The sequence below is a fragment of the Crocuta crocuta genome, unplaced genomic scaffold (assembly GCF_008692635.1).
Source record: "Crocuta crocuta isolate KB4526 unplaced genomic scaffold, BGI_CrCroc_1.0 scaffold28, whole genome shotgun sequence".
In the NCBI taxonomy this organism is placed as follows: Eukaryota; Metazoa; Chordata; class Mammalia; order Carnivora; family Hyaenidae; genus Crocuta; species Crocuta crocuta.
The window spans coordinates 9,063,575-9,079,459 of NW_027533256.1; the positions used below are offsets into that span (position 1 = coordinate 9,063,575).

General features: G+C 37.6%; 1 protein-coding gene across 1 annotated transcript in view; it reads left to right on the forward strand.

Moving 5' to 3' along the window:
- MAPK8 (mitogen-activated protein kinase 8) overlaps positions 1–15,885 on the forward strand; it is a 100,761-nt gene that overhangs the window by 72,651 nt on the left and 12,225 nt on the right. The window contains exons 7-9 of the mRNA XM_077746504.1: positions 9,527–9,692; positions 14,212–14,283; positions 15,635–15,817. Coding sequence (XP_077602630.1) covers positions 9,527–9,692; positions 14,212–14,283; positions 15,635–15,817 — 421 coding nt within the window. The remainder of the gene's footprint in view (positions 1–9,526; positions 9,693–14,211; positions 14,284–15,634; positions 15,818–15,885) is intronic.

Below are 15,885 nucleotides of genomic sequence, written 5' to 3' on the forward strand. Positions count from 1 at the left end.
TGAGACTTACGTGTATGTTGTATTCTTGAATGTGTGCCATGTCTTGTTTTCTTCAACTTCTGTGTTTTGTCATAGGCAAAATAGGTTATTCAGTTGCCTTGCAGTTTTGTTTTGTTTTGAGAAATGCCTCCTGTCTATCCCAAAACTAGAGTCCCACGCTGAGAATGTTGGCTGCTTTCTTCAAGACCCTCCCGTCGAGCCAGGAAGATGGGTAGGACAAGGACTAGTGAAAACACCACACCTCTTTCCTATTGTTTTTAAGTTGCCTTTTTCTCAATTCTAGGTTTACTTGGTTGATGTGAACATTTGACTGTTTTCCAGATTTCTGAAAAAGTATCTTGAACCATTTTGCTCTGCTCTTTGGTGTTTCTGTGGAGCAGTCTACTCTTCCATTTCTGCTGACATATTTTGGGGGTGTTGTACTTCACTGGTATATGGAGTAGTATAATCTTAGTTTTGCTCTGAAATGAGGCAGTATATAAATATCCTGCTATCATTATCAGTTATATAAAACTGAGTATTCATCAGAATTGTGTTTCTCAGATGTTCAGAAATATTTCATACTTTTGTAATCTGTTTTTAATTGCATTATTGACATGTAATTCACATACCATACAATTTGTAAAGTATATAATTGTTTACTATATTCGAAGATTGCACAAGCATCACTACAATCTAATTTTAGAACGTTTTCACCGCACTTAAAGAAATCCTGTACCTGTTAGCCTTCCATTCCTGTTATTCTCTGTTCCCTTTACCCCCAGCCCCACACAACTACTAACCTACTTTCTGTCTCCATATATATGCCTGTTCTCGACATCTCATGTAAGTGGAATTATATATAATATGTGTTCTGTGTCTGACTTCTTTTCCCTAGCATAATGTTCTCAAGATTCATCCCTCTGTGTATTATGTGTCAGTACTTCATTCCTTGTATTGCCAAATAATAGTTTGCTTTATAGATATATACCTATACCACATTTTGTTTATCCATTCATCACTTGAGGGACATTTGGGTTGTTAACCATATTTTTGGTTATGAGCAATGCTGACGTGAACAGATGTGTGCCAAGTTTTTATGTGGACATGTGATTTTGTATTTTAGTTTTAATTCTAGCTTATTCTTAGAAAAGTATAGCATTTAATTTGAGAGAAATTTCTTGAAAAGTATTTAATTCATTGGAATTCTATCTTTCCTCTGACCTACCTTGTGGCAAATAATAGAACTAAAAATAAAAACAGATTTGTGCTCAGATTAACTATTTTAAGACCATTATGTATGTGAGACATTTAGCTTATCCTTAATTATTCTGACTGAATTGTTTTGTATATTGCATATGCAACTGCTGTAATACTATGTCTGATGCCATCTTTAAGCCGCATAGGCGATCTCTCTTTAAATGGGAAGGTGTATTATCTTCCTCATCCCATATTCATATTCTGTGAGAGGCACATGAGTTAAACTTCTGGGTTTGTTGTTGTTGTTGTTGTTGTTGTTGTTGTTGTTTTGCTTGTTTCTTTTGCTCTGTGGACCAGGACAGTGATCTGCCACCATGGAAGTGAATTTGATTTTAGTAAAGTAAAATCTCCCATACAAAAAATTTTCAGATTAATGAGGGTAACGTGGGTAAAACAGAAATCACAGACCACATGTTAGAAGGTAGGAAACAAAAGAAATAGCAAGAAACATAAAAAGGAAACAGTAAATTACAGAAGACCAATATATAACATAATGGGTAAAGGGGATTAACCCCTTAATGAACATAGTTCAGATTTTGACCCACAAAACCGCCACCACCAGCTGTGTGTTTCTGTAATGCAGACAGTTGTAGCTAGCTTCCAAAGGCTGAAAGCAGAGTCATTGGCAAAGATGTACTGGGAAAATGAAACATGAAAACAAGAATAACTCTATAGTCAGGTAAATTGAATATCGTAGAGCCAGCGAGAAAGCGTTTCTCAGTGACTTTGTAAGGATAAAAGGTGTAATACACTTAATTAGGCTAGTAACTGTCAAGAACTTTATACATGAAGTGGAGTTACAATACACAGAGTTAAAACTGTGGAAAATAGAAAAATTACATAAACACAATAGTATTGGGATACTTTTAAAAATTTTTTTGTTTAATGTTTGTTTATTTTTGAAAGAATAAGGGAGCAAGAGCAGGGGAGGGGCAGAAAGAGAGGGAGACACAGAATCCGAAGCAAGCTTCAGGCTCCGAGCCATCACAGACACAGACACAGACACAGAGCCCGATGTGGGACTGGAACCCACAAACTGCAAGATCATGACCTGAGCTGAAACTGGATTCTTAACTGACTGAGCCACCCAGGTCTGCCAGTATTAGGATATTTTAACATACTCCCTTAGTGTGAATAGATAACGTGGTAAAAATAAGTACAACTGTAAAACATTTACATAATAAATTTGGGCTAATAGACATACTAGGATATGTTACCTATGAAAAATATGCCTTTATCTTAGGTCAGGCTATCTGGGAAACCGTCTCTAGGACAGATACACATGTAAGAAGTCTGTTGGGGAGCCCCTTCAGGATCAACAGCTTTAAGGGAGTAAAGGAAGTAAAACTGGACAGAGGGAGAAAGGGATTTGGATGCAATCACGCCAGAGGCTTCAGCTGTTGACTTAAGTGGACTTTTGCTCTGGGGAGCAGCAGGACACTGGAAAAAGTGGCTCTCTGTGGCTGAAGGCAGTTCCTGGAGAGAATTGCTGCAAACTCAGCACCCAACGCTAGCAGCAGCTAGAAGAATGAGTGCTTCAGTCCTGAACCAGAGATCAGAACAGGCACCACGGGACCCACTGTAGGACATCTCTGGTGCCACTTGTTCCACTTCCTCCGTACAGTACATTCTGGAGACTGTTCCTCAGGTCTGTTCCTTGAGTAAGTTTTAAGAAGTTTAATGGGATAAACTACAGCACCATCTCCTGTAGCTGGTCCTGAGGCCACAAGTGGTGCTCATCTACTACTAATTTTAAATACATGTCACCCCTGGGTGCCTGGGTGGCTCAGTCGGTTAGGCATCTGACTTCAGCTCAGGTCATGATCTCATCGTTCGTGGGTTTGAGCCCCGTGTCAGGCTCTATGCTGACAGCTGGAGCCTGAAGCCTGCTTCAGATTCTGTGTCTCCCTCTCTGTCAGCCCCTCCCATGCTTGTGCTCTGTCTCTCTCAAAAAGAAATAAACATTAAAAAAAAAATTAGATACCTTTCACCCCATCCTAATACCTTTGCTGATCTAAAATCACTTACTTGGTAAAATAATCTGAATTTTCATCCCTTAGGGTTTCAGTACAAGTCAGGGCAGGGAGTGGGGTTCCACATAGTCAGAGATCCAAGCTCCACCATCTACATAGTTGCTAGTCATTGTGTTTGATGAAGAGAAAGCTAGGTGGTATGTACTGGCTCTTCTGTGCTTTGGCCTGGAAGTGACACATATCACTTCTGCTCTGAGCCCATTGGGAGAACTAGTCATGAGGCCCTGCTTAATTATAAGGGACAGAGAAATGTGGAGAGGCAGGCTTCAAAATGATGGTGAACATTAGTTTCTGCCATATTCTCCCTTTCAGAGTATCAAACATTTCTTTGCCCCCTTTATTCTACACACAGTACACTCACCCCCTGCATAGGGGAGGTAATTCAAAGTCCTAGTCTATCAAGATATTTATTTTACAAGTGACACATGGTAATCTCTACTTCAGATCCAGACATTGCTCCTTTTAGTCCAAAAACTAAAATGGAGGTAAAATGACCAGATTATCTGGTCACTCCTGTTTGCTCCCCCTACCGCCATTCCCTAGATAACGTTGGTCACACGAGGCCAGAGTAACCACAGTAAACAATTGCATTTGGGAAATGGAAAAATTCAGACATTGGTTATTTGTAATTTGGAATTCTGTTGGGCAGGCATTGTGAGTGTCACTTCCCTTGGGGATGAGAAATAATCCTTGGTTAGTTCTGCACGGAACACTCTGTCCACAGTTCTCTGCTATGTGAAGAGTCCTTCTTTTCTACTGTCCTTTTAAATATATCTGAAGTCTGTATTTGGAAATGTGTTCTGGGCACCTGGGTGGCTCAGTCAGTTGAGTGTCTGACTCTTGATTTCAGCTCAGGTTATGGACTCACCATTCGTGGGTTCAGGCCCCACATTGGGCTCCTCACTGACATCACAGAGCCTACTTGGGATTCTCTCTCTTTCCCTCCTTCCCCCACTTGCGTGCTGTCTTTTTGTGTCAGAATAAATAAGTAAATAAACTTTAAAAAAAAAAATGTGTTCTCCTTGGGGGCTGCTCAGCTTTGTCAGCTTACTATCTGTAAAAAATTGAGGGGCCCAAGTGTCATTTTAAGGCAGCCCTTCTCAAACTGGACATTGTTGATGTTATAGATGAAGAATTTTTTCATTTGAGGAGCTGTCCTGTGCCTTCTAGAATGTTTAGCAGCATTCCTGGCCTCTACCCACTAGATCCCACCAGTATTTCCCAGTTATGACAACCAAAAATTTCTCTGGACATTGCCAAATATCCCTTGAGGGCAAAACTGCCCAGAATTGAGAGCTACTGTTTTAAAGCTAGAAGAGTCACAGGCTAATGGAGGTGTTTTGTTTTTTTTTTTTAAGTTTATTTATTTAATTTTGAGAGAGAAAGAAGGGCAAAGAGAAAGAAGGATAGAGAGAGAATCCCAAGCAGGTTCTATTCTGTCAGTGTGGAGCCTGACATGGGGCTTGAACCCATAAAACGTGAGATCATGGCCTGGGCTAAAGTTGGATGCTTAACTGACTGAGCCACCCAGGTGCCTCTGGAGAATTTTGATAATATAACTCTTTCAGAAACTTAGGAGGCTTCTAGTTTTTAATTACAGTTCTTTTCACAGCACAGTTGTTAGTCACTGGCTCTATGTTCTTGGGTTTAATGTTTACTATTAAGCTTTCAGGCTTCTGTTGACAAGTCTGAAGCATTTTCAACAACTTTTTGAAAGATTTTACAGGTCTTTTGCCCTCCAGGTTTTCAGAATTATTTTGTGGAAATGATGCATAAAAAATCCAAGGTATTGATGGCTTAAAACAATATTTGTTGCTTGCTCAGGGGTCTGCAGATTGGTTTTGTGACACTGCTTCAGATTCTGGGTTTGTTCCACATTCAGGTTTCAGTATCCCGGTTGAAAGAGTGCTTCCCTGGGGCACATTCCTTCCTCCTGGGAGAAAGATAAAGGAGCAAGAGCCAAGCTAAATCAAGCATATTTAAAACTTATTTTCTGGGCACCTGGGTGGCTCAGTCAGTTAAGCATCTGACTCTTGATGTTGGTTCAGGTCATGGTCTCACGTTCTTGAGTTCGAGCCCCGCATCAGGCTCTGTGCCTGCAGTGTGGTGCCTGCTTGTGATTCTCTCTTTTTCCCTCTCTCTGACCTGTGCTTGCTCTTTCTCTCTCTTAAAATAAATAAATAAACTTTTTTGAAAAAAGTTTTTTTTAAAAATATAAAACTTCTTTTCAGATTTGTTATACATCATATTCCCTCACATTCCATTGCCTTAAACACGTAATCTGACTTCAGCTCATTAGTAAGGTGGAGGAATATGGATGGTCTCTTACTTACGGGGCCTCAGTCTAATTTTTCCACTTTACAGTGGTGTAAAAAGTATGGTGTGAAGCCGTACTTTGAATGTGACCCTTTTGCAGGTTAGCGATCATGTGGTCCAGCCTCCTCTCGTGATGCTGCAGCTCCCCAGTCAGCCACACAGTCACAGGTCAACAGCTGCTACACGTGCCAAGCATTCTGCACCCATACGTTCCTTCTGATTTTCACTTTCAGTACACTAGGCAATAAATTACATGAACTGTCCGACCCAATATTATAAAATGGGCTTTGCATTAGGTGATTTCCCCAACCATAGGCTAATGTTAAGTGTTCTGAGCATAATGTTAAGGTTGTGTAAGCTCTGATGTTCAGTAGGTTAGATGTATTAAATGCATTTTCAACTTAAGATATTTTCAACTTAGGAGGTTTTATTGGGACATATTCCATTGTGAAGTCAAGGAAAGTCCATACACTGGGTTGGGAGGGGGAGAGATTTACTGGACAGTCTGCCGTTTTAGAGTCTCTCTCACAGCTATTTAGCTCTGCCACACACAAAAGCAGCTGTATGCACGCAGTAGGTAGTTGAATGAGGAGGACTGTGTTCTAATAAAACTTTCTTCACAAAAACAGGCCTTAATTTGTTAACCCTTGTTCTAGAGCTTCAGCTTCAGTATGCAAGTGCTGTGTCTTCCAAGTTACTGCAAGTGACAGGATCATGAAATGTATTGCTATTGTATAATCAGGATCACCTATTAGTTTCCCTGCTGCCTGCTGCTCAGACTGCTAAGCTAAGATTCTGTGTCTGTAAGAGTAACACCCCACTTCTGGCACTAATTTCAGTGTTAAAATAGACTAGTGTGAAAGACAAACATTGTGTGTTTTCTTTAGTCTTATACTACTGCTGTACTACTCTGACACCAAATGTGTGGTAGTTTTTCCCACACCAAGCAATTCTCAGATTTTCTGGACATCAACTGGGTATCCTGTAATTTAACTCAATCCTGATACTGGCTACCTGGAGATAGCATCAGATCCTACAGGTTAAGGGATCAGTCCCAGAAGTACCCACTGTTCAGATGCCAGTCACAAACCCAGGTTGTTACCTGTGCTTCTGAACTACTGCTGTAATTCATAGGTTTACAAAACCCCCTGCTCGGGTTCAATTAATTTGCTAGAGTGGCTCATAGAACTGAGAAAAATATTTTACTTACTAGATTACCAGTTTATTACAAAGGGCATTGACTCAGAAACAGCCAAAGGGAGAGATGTAGTGGGCAAGATATATGGGAAGGAGAACAGAGCTTCCATAGTTTCTCACCATTCTCCCGGCGCCTCCACATGTTCACCAGCCTGCACGTTCTCCTGACTAGTCCTTTTTGGGTTTTTTATGGGTTTTTTTTTTTTAATGTTTTTGTTTTCTCATTACATGACACGATTGATTAAATCATTAGCCTTTGATGATTGAATTCAGTCTTTAGCTACTTTTTTCTCCCCAGTGGTTCAAGTGGGAAGTGCTGAGAGTTCTAACCCTCTAATCATTTTGTTGTTTTCCCTGGNCCCCCATCTTTGGGATTTTCCAAAAGTCATGTCACTAACAAAAACTGGTTTGGTTGAATGGGACTTCTTAGGAATAGCAAAAGGCACTCCTTTCACTTTTATTGCTCTTTTAGGTAATGCACAGGTTTTAGGAGCTCTGGGACAAAGACCAAATATTTACTCCTCATTTTAAATCACAGTGTTACAGCTAGGCTATGCTACGGTAACAAACCCTGAATTCTCAGTAGCCTAACACAACTAAGGTTTGTGTCCCATACTGCATGTCCAGTGCAGGTCATGGTGGGGTAAAGACTCTGTCTTACATAGGTGGTCAGCACCCTCCCTTGAAAGAGGGTCCACTCTCTGGAACGATGCTAATCACCAGAAGAGACGAAGAGACCACCAGGGTGGTGTGCGCTGGCCCTTCTGTTCTTTGCTCCCACTCACAGCCAGTTGCCTAGAACTAATCATGGGTAGGCCTTGTCTGTGAGGAGGCTGAAAAATACTATGGAGAAGCTGGATTATTAGATTAGTTCTACTTCCTCTGCCACAGATTTATGCAAGTTTCGTTCTTCTCATGTTAGTGGTGTTACATCTGTGGCAAGCTGTAAATTGATATAAGGTTGAATTTCAGGTTACATTCTTTGAAGCATTTTATTGACTTATCTTGACAAAAAAAATATTTCTAAAAAAATTGTATTTTGCTCTTAATCTTTCCAAAATAAAGTATTTAATTAAGGTTGGCATCTTATCTGTAGGCTAGAATGCAGTAGTGTAAAGAGCCATTAATCATTAACCATCACAATAGACACTGAAGTAGTTTCAAAGTTTGCAATATGTAATTCTTGAACAGGCTGAATTTGCTGAGATAATGTATTTTGTAAATAGCACAACACTGTATTTGTAGAATAGCAATAATGAAAACTTTCATTTTATATTTCATTAAGCCTGTTGATATCTATTTTCAATTTGATAAAGCCCTTGGATTACATATCTTCTAAACCCATTCGTGACCACTGATCAAAATACGCTAAGGACAGCATACATGATTTTCTGGATATAGATGTTACAAAAGTGTAAACACTGTTTTACAGGACAGCTTTTTTTCTTTTGTATTAATCATTGGTATTCAATATTATATACACGTCTGTACCAGTAATGGTATGTGTTTGTGGTGTGGATATATTGTGTTTGCTTTCTTTGGTTTCTTGGTTCATAATAAGATTCATCAGAGCTAACAGGCAAAGTGTGTTGACTTGAAAGTCATGAGTGTTTATGCTACTGCCTTCCTTTTAATGATCACAGCATAGAATTCCTTAAGGTTGGGGTCAAGTAGAAAATTCTTAACAAAGACCTTATTTAGTAATATCAACAGCTAGTATTTTATGGATTAGTGGCACCATGACAATGGTGTCCTATTTCTATGGGCATAATAATTTTATGAACATATTTGTGTGATTTAAAGTGGGAAGCCAGTGATGGAAAGACTGATAATGATCATTTCATTATGAGCGCCTGGGTGGCTCAGTTGGTTGAGCATTCACTTTCAGCTCAGATCATGATCTTAGGGTTCGTGAGTTCAATCCCTGAGTCGGGGCTCTGTGCTGATAGTGCGGAGCCTGGAGCCTGCTTCAGATTCTGTGTCTCCCTCTCTGTCTCTGCACCTCCCCCCCAAAAAAAATTTTTTTTTAAACTTTTTAAAAAGATTATTTTAGTCCTTTAGAAATGAAAATCTGCCAATTTGGTTTCTTTTTTTAATTTAAGTTTATTTATTTATTTTGAAAGAAAGGGCAAGCAGGGTAGAGGTAGAGACAGAGAGAATCCCAAGCAGTCTCCATACTATAGGCACAGAGCCCAGTGCGGGACTCAAACCCACAAACTGCAAGATCATGACCTGAGCCAGAACCAAGAGTTGGACACTTAACTGACTGAGCACCCTGAAAATCTGCCAATGTAAAAGGCTTTGGATTGTCATAGAATGGCCCTTGGTTGATTTATAACATCTATATAAAGCTTATTATTACTTTAAAATGAGATTTTTAAAAATCTGGTAATTTAGTATACAAGTGAGTATAAATGCTAACTTAACAATTCTTTTACTATAACAGTTCTTATGTGAGCTTTGAAATGCTTTTCAAATTGCTTGTATTGCACTTGATTGAAAATTTCTAGCTAATCATAATTTCCATTGCTAATTTCTTTAATAACTATGTATTCATAAATGAAAAATGCCATCAAGCTAATTTCTCAAAATTACCTGTTACAGGGACACTGAGCAGCGATATGGATTATAATGAGAAATTATAACAATTATCATGAGTTTACAGCTGATCTAATAATTTGTGAACTCTAAAATTTTGTATATATATCACAGCAGTCATTTTTTATTTTTGTATTTTGAAGGACTTAAAGCCCAGTAATATAGTGGTAAAATCAGACTGCACTTTGAAGATTCTTGACTTTGGACTGGCCAGGACTGCAGGAACTAGTTTTATGATGACACCTTACGTAGTGACTCGCTACTACAGAGCACCTGAGGTCATCCTAGGGATGGGCTACAAGGAAAACGGTCAGCAAACACTATTTACTTGAAATATTGTTACTTGCTTTTGTTTATCAGATTTCTTATGTAAATATTTAAGTTGAAGTGCATAGAGTTAAATGTATCACTGAGGTGTTTATCAAGAGTTTTGAAAGGAACTATAAATTTTGTCATAAATGTTTGGAAAAACTTGGGTCCTCTGTTTATTTAAATAAACAGTTAACAGTCAACACTACAGTTAGGTAGTTTGTTGCTATGGCCTGTGAAACAATATATGCTATTTATTTGCCTGTAACTTAAAAATGAGCATTTCTTTTTTTATTTATTTTTATGTTTATTCTTAGAGAGAGAGAGAGAGAGCAAGAGTGAGGGAGGGGCAGAGAGAGAGGGAGACACAGAATCCAAAGCAGGCTCCAGGTTCCAGGCTCCGAACTGTCAGCGCAGGGCCTGACACAGGGCTTGAACTCACAGACTGTGAGATTATGATCTGAGCCAAAGTGGGATGCTTAACTGAGCCACCCAGATGCCCTGAAAATGAGCATTTCTAACAGGGACTCAAGAAGTATGTGGTAGACTGAGTTTGTTTTTAGTAATCCTACTTTGCATTGGTGATACTTGAACATATTTCCAATCCCATGAAACTAAGGTTATAGTGCTTAGTGTAAACTTTAAGAGCTACATTAAGGCCATTCTGCAAAGCTGATGGATAATTAATTAAGGTGGTCTTTTGGACAAAACAGTGTTTCATCAAAGCTTTGTATCCTATCTTAAAGAAATAGCATTATTGTATATGGGCATATTCAATTATATATTTGAACATTAGAATCAAGGTTGAAAATTATCAGGCATGTAGTTCATGCATTTTTAGAAATTTTATACATTTATGTACATATATGGAGTTTAAGTTTTAATGACTCAGATATTTAGGAGATGAATAAATCTGCACAGGATTATTGTTAACTTGTTATAACTTTTAAAATATAATTTCATCCAAAATATTCCCTAGAAAAGGACCTAGGTGTTTTTTCTAGCAAGAAATCTAGAACAGCAAGCAGTTTACTTTGAATCAGGAAACTGTTAATTTTCAAATTTCTTTTTTATAACAGACAATATTGAACTGAGGATTTTAGCTTAATTTCCTTTGCCTTTCTGTGTTAATTAAAAACAAACACTTTAAACATTTACAGTTATTCTTTCCTTAAATAACCATGCTGTTCTATTTTCTTACTCTCTACCTAAAATTGTTGTGTGCTGTGAATTGGATTTAATATTAGACCCTTTGAAAGTTGATACTTAGAGTGATCAGCCTGAAGATTGCTTTTACATTTGCTGTAAAACTATCGGTTGTCATAGATACTGTGTCACTCAGTGGCCTATACATGTGATTTTGGGACATAGCTCCCAATCCAGAAATTACCACCAAGAGAAACTGTCCTATAAAGAATTGACCTGCTTTCCTGTCTTAGATAGGAATGGTGTAGATCACTTTATTGCCCTTTTTTTGCCTCAGGAAATGGAGGTAAATGTAATGCTTAATCACATTAAGCAGCAGGGACTTCCTTCTTAAGTGACACCCACCACCATTTGTTTTAATAACTTTGTTTTGTCTTTTGTTACAAGCTACCATAAAGCTTTTTGGAAACTGTGATATAATGGAATATATTTAAACTGCCTAATAGACTAAGCAGTTTGACCTTTTATAGCTAGCTTGTGTTTGAATCAAGCTAACCATGTTATGAGAGACTTCACTAGCCCAGACAATATCTTCTCATGCTTGTAGCTTTTGAAGATTGTTCAAAAATATGTTTTTCTTGGGGCGCCTGGGTGGCTTAGTTGGTTAAGCGTCCGACTTTCCGACTTTCGCTTAGGTCATGATCTCGCGGTTTGTGGGTTCGGGCCCCGCGTCGGGCTCTGTGCTGACTGCCGGCTCGGAGCCTGGAGCCTTTTCAGTCTGTGACTTCCTCTCTCTCTGGCCCTCCCCTGCTCACGCTGTCTCTCTCTCCTAGAAATAAGTAAAACATTTAAAAAATATATATATATATATGTTTTTCTTAAGGTTACCTATATAAATTGTGTCCTGGACATTTAACTAAAGTTTGCCATTCTCTAAATATCTATAGGAAAGAGTTATTGTAGATTTTTTCCAAAAAATGAAAACCCTGGAAAAAAATTGCTCTTTGAACTGATGTATATTACCTTTAAAATTCTATTCTTGAAAGTTGAATCATTAAGGATTCATATGTATTTATTTTTATTTCTGTTTTTGAGAGAGAGTGTGTGTGCGCCCATGCACACAGGTGTGGGACAGAGAGAGGGAGACAGGGAGTGTGTAAGCTTGGAGCCCAAGGCGGGGCTTAATCCCTTGATCCCAGGATCCCACGAACTGCAGGATCATGACCTGCACCCAAATCAAGAGTCGGATGCTCAACCGACTGAGCCACCCAGGCACCCCAAAATTCATATGTATTTTAATATGAAATTTTATTTTTTATTTAAAAAAATTTTTTTTACATTTTTTATTTATTTTTGAGAGACAGAGTGAAACAGAGTGTGAGCAGGGGAGGGGCAGAGAGAGGAGACAAAGAATTTGAAACAGGCCTCAGGCTCTGAGCTAGCTGTCAGCACAGAGCTTGACGCGGGGCTCGAACCCACGAACCGTGAGATCATTACCTGAGCCGAAGTCGGATGCTCATCGGATTGAGCCACTCAGGCGTCCCTTAATATGAAATTTTAGAGAAACTTTAGTTTTACAGGATTTCCAAAATTTATTCCCAACTTTGTTCCTGAGATTCTTTAATGAGCTGGCAGTTTCTTTATGAGTATTAGAAAGTAATAGACTTGAATTTCCTAAGTCCACCAGCATGGGCACCTCTCCCTAACACTTTTGCTTTTTCTTTGCACTCTCAAAAAGGGCCTGGAAACTTGAAAAACAAATGCAGATTTCTAAGTCTTTTTTTTTAAATTGCTCATTCTGCCCCCTCTTCTGTTAAACTGCAGCCACCTACTCTCCTTTCTATTTTAATTGAAGTGGAATTGACATACAATATTATATTAGTTTCAAGTGTACAACATAGTGATGCAGTGTTTATATACATTATGAAGTTATTACCACAGTAAATTTAATTACGTACTCTCCTGTTTTTACCAAATTTTCGAACCAAAGATATAAAATGTCAGGGTGTATTAGTGAAACAGGTGGAGATTGCCCTTTCTGTGTCTAGCAAATTCTTTTCAGCATTGATTAGAGCTCCCATTAAAAGTTGATAAGGGTCAGTAAGTCAGTGAGGAGACTCTGTAGGTAATAAATCTGTGGGAACTTTCATACTGTCCCCAGCTAAAACTAACATATCAAAGCAGTTTGGTTTTATGGGTTTAAAAAACTTTAGGTGGGAAAAAAAAAAAAGTTTAAGTTTTCTTTATTGATTATTTGCTCAGTCTGTAAGCAGTTATTCCTTTTGGGATAGTAGGGTAAATGTAGCATGACATTGCCAAGAAAACAAATTACTTCTGATTCAGAATAAACATAGGATTTTTTAAATACATTTATCCAGTTTGAAATCCAGTTTGAAAATTTCTGAAGAGCTTTGGATTAACTTTTTACCTGTAACTGTTCATAGAAACATTCTTTCTGTTAAATATTTTAATATACTAGATTATTTCTGCTCATGCTTTTTTTCTTTTATTTGACTTAAAGAGAGAGTATAATGCACAGTTGAGACTCAAAATAGAATCAAAATTTTATTTAAATATTGCCACCTCGTGTTAATTTTCAGCCTAATATTTGTAAAGTTTGTGTTTTGTTCTGCTTCCTATTTTATAAACAAATTTTTAGAGACAAAAATGTATAGGTGTCTTAATTATGTGATTTCTGTGCATAGCTCTCACTTTAAAATTAGATATGTAGTTAAAAGGCTATACTTCACATTTGCTTTTGTGAATCAAAGCCTTTTGAAAAATATTTTGTGTTTTAAATTATTCCATTAGCTAAAATTAAAATCACTCTTTTCTTTTTGTGATGTTTTGCAGTTTTTATATAATGCAGTCATATTATGCTTCTTTGATTTTAATGACCTTTTGCTTTGCTTTTCCTTCTTTTGTGCTGCAAACATATAGTGGATTTATGGTCTGTGGGGTGCATTATGGGAGAAATGGTTTGCCACAAAATCCTCTTTCCAGGAAGGGACTGTATCCTTGTGCTGCTGCAGCAGTTTAATTAGTTAGGTGATGAACTTCCTTTTGTTCTCTAATGAAAACAAACACGGTACATTCATATATATGGGTTTCTTAAACACATGTAAAGTTTGTGGCTGTTATAGTTCAAAACTTGTTGAGAAAAGAAGCTGAAATATTTGTAGGCTGCATCTGGCAGTAGGACATACAGTCTCTGCTGGTAGTTAGAGCACATTCACTGTCACTCATTTTTATTTTATACTGCTTTCTATGATTTTAAAGTATACATGGTGTATGTGATTTTTTTTTAATGTTCAAATATTTTTTTTATTTTAACCAAAATCTTTATGTTAATGTCATTGCATTTTGTTTTCAGTTGACATTTGGTCAGTTGGGTGCATCATGGGAGAAATGATCAAAGGTGGTGTTTTGTTCCCAGGTACAGATCGTATCCTTATCTTTGGCCTAAAATGTAGTTGCTAAAGGTCAAATGTATAATAGCACGTGAGCTTAGTCAGGTATAACATATTTGTCTCTCCCTAATAATAAAATATTGTTAAATTACTCCTTCAAAATACCACCTGTTATTTGACATAGACTTTCCTTTCCCTCACTTACTGTTTTGTATGTTAATTCTGACAACTGCTCAAGTTAATTATCCACAATTACTTGATGCCTTTGAGTTGATTTATTTAACCTAAATGAGAAATCATGGCTTGCATTAAAATTTCTAATACTTGTACACTTGAGTAAATCTAGAAGTACCTTAGGACTTAATAGAATTTTAGAATTGTCTGTTGCTTCTGTTCATCCTTTTGTTTTTTTACCCCCAACCACCTCCTTTCGTTACTGTTCTGTGTGTTTTGTGTCTTTTGGTTGTTGTCTCATTACTCCACATAACATACTGATTTTTTTCATCAGAGAATTTCAGCAGTAATAGTTTTATATGGTGATGAGTTCATTCTTTTTGTTCATCTGACCACTTTTAGTATTCATATTAACAGTGATCTGTTACGTGTTTTTCAGCTAGTTACACTTAGAGTTGTTATAGGAGGCAGAGTGGAAAAAGCCATACTCACTGGGTTGTAGTAAGAAAAGTTGAGGTAGTATGCAGAGAAGACTTGGAGGATAAAGACTAGGAAGAAGAAGGCCAGAGAATCCTAACCTCACAGCTTCCCAAAACAGACTCATTTTCTTAAGTTTCAGAGCTTTAAAAACATTTTAATTAATGTAAGCTGAACAGAGTGGCAAAAGAAAACACCACTTTTGTTAGACCCCTCATTTTTATTGTTACAGGTTATTTTCTGTTAGTGTAGAAAACTAAAAAAAAGTAGGACAGATTATAAGAAATATTTCTTATCCTCCACAAAATGCATTCACAGTTTCTAATAAGCTGCGGGAAAAGACCAGATTTTGTATTCTAGAATTGTGCACAGTTTAAATTCAGAGTCCCTGTTAGTAGTAATTGTCATTATTCCTTGAGTCACCTATCATTTGTATATAGTTTGTAGGTTTAAGCTTCCATTGTTATGGTAAAATTAGACTTAGACACACACACGCGCGCGCGCGCGCACACACACACACACACACAAAATAAGGTTAACAAAGCTTGTTTATTGATCCTGTCTGTCTGTCTGCAGTCATTGCCTTTTACAAGGTGGCTATAAGACAGAAGATGTATAACTGCCACATTCTTTCTTAGGGTTTTTTAAATGCCATTTTCTTGTCATTTTAATATAGATATGACTAATGTGTTGAACATTAGATACAGAGTATTTTTCTTAGCTACTTGATACTAGATATTGATCAGTGGAATAAAGTAATTGAGCAGCTTGGAACACCATGCCCTGAATTCATGAAGAAACTACAGCCAACAGTAAGGACTTATGTTGAAAACAGACCTAAATATGCTGGATATAGCTTTGAGAAACTCTTCCCCGATGTACTTTTCCCAGCTGACTCGGAACACAACAAACTTAAAGGTACTTTTTATAAATATATGTAATCACATTTTGAGTGTGTGTGTGTGTGTGTGTGTGTGTGTGTGTTT